At 41.3% G+C, this 13,097-nt stretch overlaps 1 protein-coding gene across 29 annotated transcripts in view; it reads left to right on the plus strand.

Moving 5' to 3' along the window:
• The window catches only part of EPB41L3 (erythrocyte membrane protein band 4.1 like 3), a 219,497-nt gene that overhangs the window by 130,906 nt on the left and 75,494 nt on the right, over positions 1 to 13,097 (plus strand). For 28 of the 29 annotated variants that reach the window (XM_036322535.1, XM_036322539.1, XM_036322534.1 and 25 more), the window contains exons 2-3: positions 1,530 to 1,714; positions 4,890 to 5,087. In XM_036322535.1, the coding sequence (XP_036178428.1) occupies positions 1,530 to 1,714; positions 4,890 to 5,087 (383 nt within the window). The remainder of the gene's footprint in view (positions 1 to 1,529; positions 1,715 to 4,889; positions 5,088 to 13,097) is intronic. The other variant, XM_036322542.1, reaches the window with a different exon arrangement.

A 13,097-nucleotide genomic window follows, 5' to 3' on the forward strand; every position in this document is an offset into this window, starting at 1 on the left:
GTACTTAATAATCGTTCGATGAATTGAACTATTAGCCCTAATTTCCCTGCTTCTGAAAGGGAGAATTTAGTTGTAGGCTCCACTGGTTTTTTTTTTCTGTAGACTCATACCACTTTTCAGTATAAATATACAGAAGAGAATATAATATTTACTTTCAAGATTTGCTTGAAAATCTAAAATGTAATATAAGAGGAAAAAAATGTGTTAGTTTTATTTGGATTATCATCTTGCTCTGAACTTGGACTTGATATTTACATACACTTTGGGCAGCTGAGTACATGTCAAGTTGATATGTCTCTTATTTAGCAGAAGGAATACCTGGTGATTGTAAAAAGTAACCCTACATAGAATCACCGATATAGCATTAGTTTATTGCATAGATTGGTATTTAATTTTTATGTTTCCCCTTCAAATTACTAAACATATTCCAGTGTTGTTTTTGAAGGTAGGAACTAAATAGTTTTACTACAGAGTTTTATTTTGCATAATTTTACATTACACTAATATGTGTATCGTGTGCTTAAAGGATTAAACTAGCCCTTTGCTCATGATATTTTTACCGTAAAATTAGAATCAGGAAGGAAAAAATTATGACAATCTGAAATATTTGTTTCTGAGGTGGTTCCCACATACCCAAGATAAGAAATGACTTACAATGACGTGTTAACCACAGGCATAACAGCTCTGTGGCTGCTTAGAGCAAAAAGCTGCTTTAATAAAATGGCATGTCTGTTCGTAGAGGGGAAAGTAGCACCAGAAAATAAGTTCTTTAGAAAGGATCAGGTCCAGTTCCCGCATTTAGCAGATGTAGAAACTGGGGCACAACATACTTAAGTGTCTTGACCAGCAAATGCTTAGAAGATGGTGGTTATATTATAAAGTCTCTTTTAGGATGTAAGAACAATTTATTATAAATTAAGCTCTATTGTTTGAGTGTATGAGATATTTCCCCTTCAACATTCAAGGGAAATAGAAGGAAGCCAGGAAGAAGCCTATGAGAATGAACTTGTGAGGGAGGAAGAGGTGATGCTGTCCAGCTTCCCTCCGGCTGTGGCCAGTGCTTGTCCAATGTGGGGCAGATTCCGTGTCACTGGAGAGGCCTCTGTTGTAGTTGCTTCAACGAGAAATCAAAGAGAAAGGCATTTTGTTCATGCAAGTGTGGAGAGATTCAGGGGGTGGGAGAGGCAGAACAGGGTCCTTAGAGATAGGAAGGAGAAAGGGGAGAGAAAAAATATGCACTTCCATAATTAGATCATCAAAAACGTAAGAGGAATCAAACCGGTGATCATTACAAATCAACTTTTACTTTAGTTAAACGTTAATTTGGAACCATTCACGGGCACCCATCTTCATGCTAAATTTGACAAGTCGTTTGTTAGTTGTGTGCAGTAGGATCATGCTTTGGTTGTTAGCATTTCTCCATCTTTGTACTGTGGTTCTCTGCAGCCATCCTGTGTAGCATCCTGGTTTTCTTGTTTAGGGAAGGTAATTGCACCCAGTGATGGGACTGTCCCTTCTTCTGCTTGCAGAACAATCAACCATGACGACCGAATCTGGCTCAGACTCAGAATCCAAGCCCGAGCAGGAGGCCGAGCCCCAGGAGGCAGCGGGTCCGCAGGGTCCCGAGAGGGCACAGCCGGGACCAGAGGAGCAGCACCAGGCCTTGGAGCAGTTCTCAGCTGCTGCAGCTCACAGCACCCCCGTGAGGAAGGAGGTGAGCCCAAGGCACCCATGGGCCCCGCACCCCGGCAGCAGCCAGAAAACCAATTAAAGAATATTTACTGAGCATTTTCAGGGTCTGGTCTGACCTTGGTCTCTTAGCACTAACAGAAACTATGAGGGGTCATCTGCTTCGCCCCTTCTGGTCCTAGGCAGTTGAAAATTTACGCTATTTTAAGGCTTTCAGTGAATGACATTCCACAACCTTGCTTGGCAACTCCTCCATTTGATTAAAGCTGTTAAACTCACACTGAAATCTGGACAGCAGGTTATTGGTTTTATCTGGGTTTACATAAAGGCTAGACATCACACTGCTGGCTTTAATTATGCTCTTGATTTTTTTAACTTTAATTTTTTTTAATTCTTTATTGTTTAAAGTATTATATATAGTATTACATATGTCTCCTTTTTCCCCTATTGACCTCTCCCCGGCCACTCCCACCCCCCAGCACATGCCCTCATCCCCCTAGTGTCTGTGTCCATTGGTTATGTTAATATGCATGCATACAAGTTCTTTGGTTGATTTCTTACCCCTACCCACCTCCCTTGCCTTCCCTCTGAAGTTTGATGGTCTGTTCAATGCTTCTCTGTCTCTGGATCTATTTTTGTTCGCCAGCTTATGTTTCATTATATTCTACAAATGAGTGAGATCATGTGATATTTATCTTGCTCTGGCTGGCTTATTTTGCTTAGCATAATCCTCTCCAGGTCCATCCATACTGTTGCGAATGGTAAGAGTTCTTTCTTTTTTATAGCATACTAGAGGCCCAGTGCATGAAATTCATGCACAGGTGGGGTCCCTATGTCTGGCAGGTGATCGGGGCCAATCGGGGCTTTCCGGCTGCTGGCCGGGGCCTTCCTTCCGGCTACCGGCTGGGGCCTCCCTACCCCAGCTGCCGGCCAGGGCCTTCCTTCATTCCGCGCCACTCCCTGGTGGTCAGTGCACATCTTAGCGAGTGATCGAAATCCCGGTCTCCCTGTCTAACTCCCAAGGGGACACTTTGCACATTAGCCTTTTATATAAACACTAGAGGCCCAGTGCATAAAAATTTGTGCACTCGGGGGGGTCCCTCTGCCCAACCTGTGCCCTCTCACAGTCTGGGACCCCTCAGGGGATGTCCACTTGCCAGCGGGGAGCAGGCCTAAGCTGAAGTCAGGCATCCTTAGCGCTGCTGAGGAGGGGGGAGAGGTTCCCGCCACCACTGCTGTGCTGGCAGCTGTCTGCGTGGCTTGTGGCTGAGCAGAGCTCCCCCTGTGGGAGCGCACTGACCACCAGGGGGCAGCTCCTGCATTGAGCATCTGCCCCCTGGTGGTCAGTGTGTGTCATAATGACCAGTCATTCCCAGTCGTTCTGTTAGGGTCAATTTGCATATTACCCTTTTATTATATAGGATATACTAGAGGCCCGGTGCATGAAAATTTGTGCACTAAGGGGGACCGGGGGTTCCCTAAGCCCAGCCTGCCCCCCCCCCCCCACAGTCCAGGAGCCTATGGGGAAAGAAGAGAGGGAGGTGGAAGGGAAAGGCTCAGGTGTGCTCCTGGGAGCTAGAGTGCCCCTGGGACCTTTGTGTTGAGGGGTTTTAAAGGCTAGGAGTTTAGAGGAGGTCTTAGGGGAGGATCTCAATAGAATATTCATCAGTTTTATGCTGATGTGCCAAAATTAGATTCCTTTAACTTCTGTCCTTGGGTATGATTGACACAAATGGCACTAATTGGATTTCTGCCATCTGTCTCCCTGAAGAGGGTGTCTCCCTCTGGTTGGGGAGGAGAAAGGCAAACCATTTACTCTTAAGTGTCCTTAGCTTAAGGAAGATAGGATTTACTAGATGGCTGCAAACTGCTTGTTTAACTGTCTGTCTCAGTTTCCCTATTCTGCTTGTCCTGGCTTACTAGCCTGTTGCAGTTCCTTTGCTCAGCAAATGGTGTTTGTTTGTTTGTTTATTCTTCAGAACTTCTCAAGACTTTTCCTTGAATTCCTGGGCAAGGTAGTAGAGGAAAAGGCTGTATTTGTAATCTTCTGAATGTAACATAAGATGCCATCATAAAAGCAGGAATCTATACTTAAAATCCAAAGTAAAGATAGGTAAAAATAACTTTGTGATTACATTAGAGTGTTGTAAAATTGTAGAGGCTAATAAAGAAGAAACATTGAAATTATAGACTGTCAGTACTGTCTTCGCTGTCAGCCCATGTACCCTTAGCTACTAGGACGATGGTATGTTCGTGAGAGAGGAAATTTCACGCTTATTCGAGGAGCCTAAACTGAATTTTGGAAGGCACTTTTCTTTGGACTGTCAGTGTATATTTGGAGGCCAGTGGAGCAGTAGTCTAGCCCATGAGTTGAATTTGCACTAATACCATTGGTGGTCATTTAATTGATAGATAAGGGGTGTAAAAGGAGTTGTTAGCAGTGCGCAGAGAGATTCCAAGGAGAGAGATTCAAGGGAGAATTTTATTGTTAACGTAAGATGTCCTCTGCTGTTCTGAGTCTGGCCTGGACTACTAGACTGTTGTGATTTGAAAGCAGATTAATGCTTTTGGACAGATTTTCTCTGTTCTTATGCTGGCTCATTACAATGAAGGGAAGTGGATTTAGGGGATTACTTTGTGATGAATCTCAGTGCTACTGGCTCCATTGAATTGATTTAGAGCTAAATCAAATATTTTAACAGTTGTATACTTACTGAGACGATGAATACTTGAAGTTCTGTAGGTCTCAAAGTTATAAGATAGCTTGTATGTATATTTGGTAGTTATGGGTCTTAGAATATAGAAGGGCCCAGTGAATGAAGAAAACTAAATACAATAGGTAAAATCTAGATGAGTTATTTTAAAGACCATTACTATCCAATGCCTTTTAAAAACCCAGGATTCTGCTTGCTTTCCTTCTTTGCTCAGTGAAGTCTCAATGGCACTTGCTCAGTCTTCAAAGTACAGCCTTGAGTCGAGCTGAAATAAGGCCCTACTGGTGCATTTCAATGGCAAAAGTTATTTAGGTAAAATTGTTAGCATCATAAATGTCTATATTTCTCTCCTTTTCTGGTATCCTGATTCAGGTGCCTCTCATCCATTAGGAAATAGGAATGCCTGATTCTAAAGGGCTGGTACTGCCTGAGCAATGCAGCACTTATTCCCTGTCTTGCAGTGAAACTATTCATTGTTCTTCACAGGTCACTGACAGGGAACGGGAATTTGCTGCTGGGGCTGCAAAACAGCTCGAATATCAGCAACTGGAAGACGATAAACTCTCTCAGAAATCATATAGCAGTAAACTCTCTCGATCTCCACTAAAGATTGTCAAAAAGCCAAAAAGCATGCAGTGCAAAGTGATCCTTCTAGACGGCTCAGAGTACACCTGTGATGTGGAGGTAAGAGTCTATTTTTAAACTTTCTTGTCCCAGATACTGAGAGCTGGGGAATGTTGGCATAATACATACATGATGCCTCTATTTTTTCAAAATTCGGGGAAAACACTCAGACCTAGTTTCTAAATACAGAATAGTTTCCAAACTTCCTAACAGGGATCAGATTACTAAAAATACTTTTGTAATTTCCCCCAAATGTTACAATCAAAAGAAAAAAGTGGTATTTTTTTTTAATCTCCAACACTTTCCATGATAGGGAAAACACATTGGAGGCCTTAAAAATCAAGTTTTCTTTTATATCCTAGCTATGAGCTATCATTTAAATGAATTTGGCATTTTTTCTTTGAATATTTTATGGCCAAATCTTAATGGTAGTAACTTGGAGATGTCTGTACCGAGGAGCTGTGGGGTGATTTGAACTGTGGGTGTCTTTTTCTTGCTGAGAGAATGAGTAATCTGTAAAGCGCACATGGTGGTGGGCATTGCAGCTTGAGTGTTCTTTTGGTCAAGAAAATGGATTCCTCTCAGAAAATAGACAGTTGAATGACATTTGTCTGAGATGTTTAGCAAACCCACGTTAACAGACAACAAGAAAGTCTGTTCATAGCTGTGGAGACGGTGATCGCTGAATTCCCCAAATAGCATGGAGCATACATGCAGGGCATGAATTCAAGGTGTAAGAGCAAGTCTCTGGCATCTTCTGCCGGGAGGGAGTAGTTTGCTCTGTTAGCAAGTGATTCCATTTCAAAGTTAATGTTTTCATTCAAAGAGCTCATTCCTCCTGCCTCCAGGCCCCTGCCCTTTGTCACACAGGGATATTACCCACCTCTCTACACCAGCCCCTCCCACCACATGCTCACACAATTCATCTCTTCAGCTGGGTGTGCGAGAGTTGCTCCCAGGCTCAGGGGCCGTGTACCCTGTGGGTTCCACATTTCTATTCCTCTCTCCCCATGACACAAACAGCACCGAGCTCACCTGACTTCCCATGTCCCACATTCACTTATCTCTGCTCTCTCTGTCTATAGCCCCCATATCATTCCTGTTATATTTTGCAGAAGACACTCATGCACTCAATGGTTTTCTTGGAACAGAAAATTCAAATCCATTTCATGTTGATAATGTCAGTAAGGCTGCGAATGGAGTTGGGTTACTAAATTATTACAAATTGCAGGAGCATAGAAAATGTGTATTTTGAAAATCAATTATTGGAGCTAAAGTTGTTTAGGCTATCATATATTTATAGAATTTTTGTCATTGTATAACTTGACAAATATTGGCGGGTTGCTGTGGGGAGTAAAATATATGTTTCAAGTACCCTACCTAAGATTGCCATGCTCGGATTCATTTCTTGCATTTTCCTGGCTTTGATTTTGGCTAAAATCTTAGTCCAACATGTTCATTTATTGATTTGGAAGTTTATTCTGGAAACGGGGAGATACTATGATATACTTCTACCTGTGTTTTGCTATGAAGCTTAAAGGACTTTGGTCACCTTGAAAGAGGTTGTATTTTTCCATTGTGGATTCACTTTCTGGAAAAATTGATCCAAGTCAAGAGCAGCTTTTTTTTATTAATTTCAAGGAGAGTCTTTCTATTGATTCCATTATACAGTATAATGGAATGAATAGGGTTACTTGGCAACCCTCTAGTCATAGCTACAAGAGTTTTCTAAAGAAGAGTTTGTAGTGTTTTGTGTGGGAAGAATAAATGCCTCAGGACTGACCAAGGTATAGGTAATGTTGACCATTCTGCTAAATTTAATTTATATCCAAATTCATTATAGGTCATTTGTGTTTTCGAGGACAGAATTTTCATTTCGTAATTAACTTGGGACACCATTCAGTATTGCTTTTTACTGTCACTGTGAGTGTTTGGAGTGGCAGGGCAATGTTGACCAGTTATTTTCCTTTATAATAAAGTATTTTTATGAATTTGATATTCTTAAAAGTAACATTTTTCTGTCACAAAAACCTTTGCCAGCAGAATGTTTTCAGTTTTACAACAGACTTCAGTAGTACGAAAAAAAAAAAAAAAGTGCTCACTGCTGGAGATGGAGAACTTTGGACATGGTAAAGCGAAACGGATTTATTTGTAGCTAACCAGTTGAATAAGAAAAATGGCTGTGAATCAGTGGCCTGGTTCTCAAGGTGGGAATAAGGCACCGGTTGAAAAAACATATTCAGATACCTCTTGTCTTTATAGAAACTGGGAACGTAAAACCTTGGCTGGGAAGGTGCACAGGGTGTGATAGGTACACAGATGTTAAAAAACTTTACTCTGGGAAAGATGTCCTTCAGTCTTTGGTCTCCATTAAAATAAGTTGTTTTTTTGTGTTTATTTTTTTATCAAAGTCTTGGATGAAGCACCAAAAGAAAACCTTTTTAAGTGATACAGAGCTTTAAAGGTGACTAAGGGTGCATGTGTTGGAATTTATGTGTAGAGCAGACAGTGGAAGAACCCTGAAGCGAAGTAGCAAGATGAGACTTAGTGGGAGGTAACACTACTCTGTTTTTAAGGAGGAAGTACAAAATAGAGATGTCTTTGGGAAGGAGTGGTCACTCCTAATGTCAGTTGAGATGAAACTCATCTTTGAGCTAAAGTCAATTACACATGCAACACAAACCAGCTGTCAGATGTGACCGTGAGACCTCAGGCCGCTCTGGAAGCGTAGCGTTCGGTTTACTGACGGCGGTGGGTCCCTGGCTCCCTATGCTGCAGGGGCCCCATCGTGGTGTCTTGTTTCGTTCACACGTGTTAGGGATGCTCCAAACCCACCACATCGGGGTGCAAAAATGGAATCGTTCACTGGTAACCCACAATTCCTTAAACTTTCTGAACCTAAGTTTCCTCACCAGAGAAGTGGGAGTGAGCCCAGCCCGTGTGGCTCAGTGCTTGAGCTTTGAGCCATGCACCAAGAGGTCACTGGTTCCATTCCCAGTCGGGGCACGTGCCCAGATTCAGACTCTGTCCCCAGCAGGGGGCATGCAGGAGGCAGCCAATCCATGTTGATGTTTCTCTCTCATGGATGTTTCTGTCTCTCTCTCCTTCTCCCTTTCTCTCTCTCTAAAAAGAAAATATATATATTTTTTAATATGTAAATATATTAAATAATTTATATTTATAAAATATATTAAATATATTTATATATTTTTTTTTCTTTTTAAAGAAAAGGAGGGGTGAAAGTATTTGCCTCAAAAAGGCATTATTGAGAAGATTAAAGCTGGTACTTTATATGAACACTATCTGGGATGTAGCATATTCTTGATGAATGGTAGTCTTTAATTCACAATAATAAAAACAGTGAATTCTGACTTGAGTGTATTCAGCAGAGAGTTATAGGATGGTGAGGGATTTCCAGATGGCCCAGATTACGGAGTAAAAAGAAACGATGGAGTTCATTCAAACAAGCGTTTCTTTATACCATCCAAAGATGCTACTAAGGAACGTCGTCAAATTTCCTTCTAGCAATAGGCTGAGATCATTGTAGTATTCAATATTTGTCCATTTGAGAGACCTTTTTCCAAATAATTTTTCAAATTCTTAGTCTTGATTATCTAAAACATAAAAGATCTTTTTATGAGTAAAATATAAGGAAAGATGTATAAGTAATTTGATACATACACTTGGGAAGTATTTGCATACTACCAGATTTTCATATATGCCAACAAAATCACTAATACTGTCATTCCCTTATTATTATCATCATTTTTAATTTATCTTTATTGTTGAAAGTACTACAAATATCCCCCCCTTTTTCCCATTGGCCCCCTACACCCCACACCCACCCCTCCCAGGCTTTTACTACACTATTGTCTATGTCTATGGACTATGCATATCCTATCTAATAAAAGGGTAATATGCAAATTAACCATCACTCTGTCACCAAGATGGCCGCACCCATAGCCACAAGATGGCGGTGCCCAGTCCCCTCAGCCTCGCCAGAGGGAGAGAGGGCAGGCAGGCCTCTGGCCAGAGGCTGGCCGGGGCACGGGGTGCAGGATGCTGGCGTCATTGCAGCTCGGTCTTAGGGGACCCCTCCACCCCAGTGCATGAATTTCATGCACCGGGCCTCTAGTATGCATATAAGTTCCTCAGTTAATCTCTCCCCACTTACCCCACCCTTATTATTTTTATTGGCCATTAAAGAACACAAGCAACTTTCTCTAGCCAGTTTGTTGTCATTGTTGCTATATATTTCTTGGACATACATTTTAAAAGAGAAAATAAAGAAAAAATATCCCAGTCACACACAGTAGAGGAAATAGTGCTCGTCACATTTATTTTAGTCTCATTGCTTCTGTGTTCAATGGACTAATTTGAGTCTAACTAATTAGCAAACATCATATTTGCTAATGACCATCCAATTAAAAATTATTTGGGTACCACTCTAGTCTGATTTGGTTTTAGGAAAATAAGTCAAATATGATCTGAAATTTGAGTCCATGTTTTATAATATAGGTTTGCTACTGCATATAGAAAATGTTCAAGCCATTTTTGGTGTAGTTTGGTTTGTCCTCCACAAAGAACCAGATTGGTGGAGGAGTCCAGAGAATGATTGGAAGAGTGGCAGATGGCTCATCGTGCAGGTGTTTCCCACAAAGGCTCTCCCAGCCGTGTGTCTCCATGCATGTGGGACCTCGGTTTACCCTTCTTATGCATGATTCAGCAGTGAGGGAGACTTAGTGCTTGAGACCCAGGTAAATCCACATGGAGGAGCACCCAAGGGAAAGACGCCAATGAGTCAGCCACATTGCAGAGAGATTTATATTGAGATTGGGGCAATTCAGATAGAGCGACTTAAGTCCAGAGTCTGATGGATTTGAAGCATTCCTGTCATAAAAGCCTGCCCCCAGGTTTGGCCCTGTGCAGAGGCTGGCTGGATGAATGAGCTCCATGCTTGAGACCATTCAGGGTCCTCCAGAATATCCCAGGATCTGGAGTTCGCCCAGAAACTGCGGAGGTCACTCCAAGAAGCATGTCTGATCACCATCCAGAGATGCTTCTGAGGAATCAGAGAGGGTAAGGAATTTATGGCATTAGAACCTAAATGTGCTTTGGTCACCTTCTAACTACTGTCCAGGAAAGGGTTATTAAAAACATTTCCAGCCGAAACCGGTTTGGCTCAGTGGATGGAGCGTCAGCCTGAGGACCGAAGGGTCCCGGGTTCGATTCCGGTCAAGGGCATGTGCCTTGGTTGCGGGCACATCCCCAGTGGGAGATGTGCAGGAGGCAGCTGATCGATGTTTCTCTCTCATCGATGTTTCTAACTCTCTATCCCTCTCCCTTCCTCTCTGTGGAAAATCAATAAAATATATTTAAAAAAAAACAACACATTTCCAAATGCTTTGTCTTGCCCATAATTCAATGAACTGTCTAAATCTATTGTACCATTGTAGATACTCCACTTACTGGGATTCAGTTGGGAAAATAAATTCAGAGTCTGAATTTTCCAGCGTCTATAGATGTTACATGAATAAAATGCCTTACAATCCCTTTGGAAGTTCTTGACTGGACAGCAAAGAGAATGGCCATAATCCATAAAGTGGATTAGAGCACTTGTTGCCTTTCATAGATTATAAGAAGTAAAAATTGCCTGGGCGGAGTGGCTTAGTTGGTTGAGCATCATCCTGGTTTGGGGTTCGATCCCAGTTGGAGTGGGTATGAAAGTCAACCGATCAATGTTTCTCTCTCTCATTGTTGTTTCTCGCTGTGTTTCTCTTCCTTCCCCTCTTTAAGTATGTCCTCAGGAGAAGATTAAAATTAATTAATAATAATTAATTGTAAAAAAAATAAGGACTTTTTCCCAAACCAGTACAAGTATTGTTCACTCAATAACTACATAAGTGTCAGAGTTTTTGGTTCTGTCATAATGTAAATTCCGATTTAATCTCTCAGTGGGTCTCTGCTTAGCTGAAGTCAGTTTTCAAGTGTAAAGTATTACATCATACTGTCTGTCGTGCAATAGCCGAGTGGCCCCGTCTAACAGCAACAGCAGCAGCAGCTTTCCTGCTTAAACACCGAAGCCTCTGGGGCCTCCCAAGGATGGAACAGTTTTAATTAACTTGGTTTCCTTGTGTAATGACTGGTGCAAGCATAGGAACAGTTACATCCAAGGACTGTTAACATGCACCTTCTCGTTTACCTTACATAGTTAGCACTAAGAGTAGAACTTGGAAACAATACTTTTTGTTTTGAGTAGAAAGAGGAAAATAGCTGGAGAGATAACGCAGAAGCTCTTCCAAGTAGTGTATGTAACAGTGTTCAAAGCTTGGCTTAGCTCTTACCTTAATATGGAATGATTTTAAGCAAGTTCTACAGTTATAACCTAGTCCAGCTCAATGCAGAAAGGCTAATAATATAAACTAGAGATCCTAGCCATCCCTTCTGGAGAGAAACAGTTTCCATGTACACTGATCCCCTTCACACCCCTGCCCCCCAACTTTCCTGATCAATTGCAAGTTCATTTCGTAATTACAGCATTTCCCCCCAGGAAAGACAGGTTATAATTTTCAAGATTATAGTTCATCTCCCCTTAGTTAGCTTTTAAATTCATGCCTTTCTTTTCATGGAAGTACTCTTGTCCCTTCAGGAAGTTTGGGAAACATTCTACTGGTATGAGCCGCAAGATTAGAAAATCTTCTCATAGATAGGTAATAAGCTGGGAAGATTTCCAAATGGTGGATAGTCTCTTGAATTTCATATAAATTTTTTTTGTAACCTTCGATTTCAGAGGCTGGAGGTTTTTGTTGTTTTTTACCTTGGCTCCAAATTCCGAGGCCTATGAGAGCGCCTGTGACCTCTTTTTTACTAGAGATGAAGTCTGGTAAATGACATGTTCTTAGAGTTAGAGAACATGAGCTCTAGTTTAGTTGCCCCAAAATGTGTGTGGTGTGTGTGTGTGTGTGGGCATATGCCTCTAGAAAAATACAGTAGTAGGCTCAGGGAAGACTGGGGTACAGTATGGAATTGAAGGCCCTATTATAGGGACATGGTAAAATATTTACAGAAACTCGCTTTCATACGACTGCTGGCAAGCACACATCGGCTGATCTGTCTAGAGAGGAAGTGCACATAGACAGGCAGTGATTAGTTTTAGGATTTGGCTGGCACATCTGCCTCATGGCCCGGTGTCCAACTGGCACGTGAAGAGAGGTGAATATGTGCTCTTAATTTGAAAAACATTTTTAAGGTAAAAGGAGATGTAAAACTGCATTTAGGAATACCTTTGGTGGTTTTACTATTCCTGTGATCATAACTTTTATAGCAGAGGAAGAAGGGGAAATCTGTCATAGTGGTATTTCAGTCCAGTCTTCTCTGCTGTTTGGATTACGAAAATTAAATAATTCAGTAGGAGTTGGAAAAATTGATAATGAAGTATAGAGAAGGGAAAGCTCTGCTAAAAGGTTACACAGTGAAATTGAATAGCTGCCTTCTTTTTTTTGGTAACATGTATGCCATGGCTAATATGAAATGGCAATAAATTAATAAATTACAGCAGCCAGTTCGGGCACTTACTTCAAGGCTAATGTAGTTAGCTTTCAACGCAAGCTTCATCTAAGGCTATCGCTACATGAAAAGGGTATTATTAATCATTCTTGCCAAGGTTTTATTTTTTTAATATTTTCTCTTGAAGTTTTAATATCAGACATACATTCTCAGAGTCTGATAAACAAGTAACTCCAGTAAACAGAGGGCCATTTTAAAACTAAATTAATTTAAAAAATTAGATTCAGCTCTGACAAATTTTAACTTTCTTAAATAGCTGGGCACTTCTGCTAAGTAATTTGTCCTGTCAGCTCTTGTACTGTGCTACTCACAATATTAAGGTTCCTTAAGAGAAAATAATGGAACTGTTGAACTCAATTTTACCAGAATCCATTCACCAGTAGTGGAACCAGCATTAAGGTTTTCCATTGCAAGGATAACTCACACCCTGGCCAGGTGGGTCAGTTGGCTAGAGCATCATCCTGTACACAAAGGTGGCAGGTTCGATCCCTGGTTGGGGCGAAT

Source organism: Myotis myotis, unplaced genomic scaffold (genome assembly GCF_014108235.1).
Source record: "Myotis myotis isolate mMyoMyo1 unplaced genomic scaffold, mMyoMyo1.p scaffold_m19_p_9, whole genome shotgun sequence".
NCBI classification, from domain to species: Eukaryota; Metazoa; Chordata; class Mammalia; order Chiroptera; family Vespertilionidae; genus Myotis; species Myotis myotis.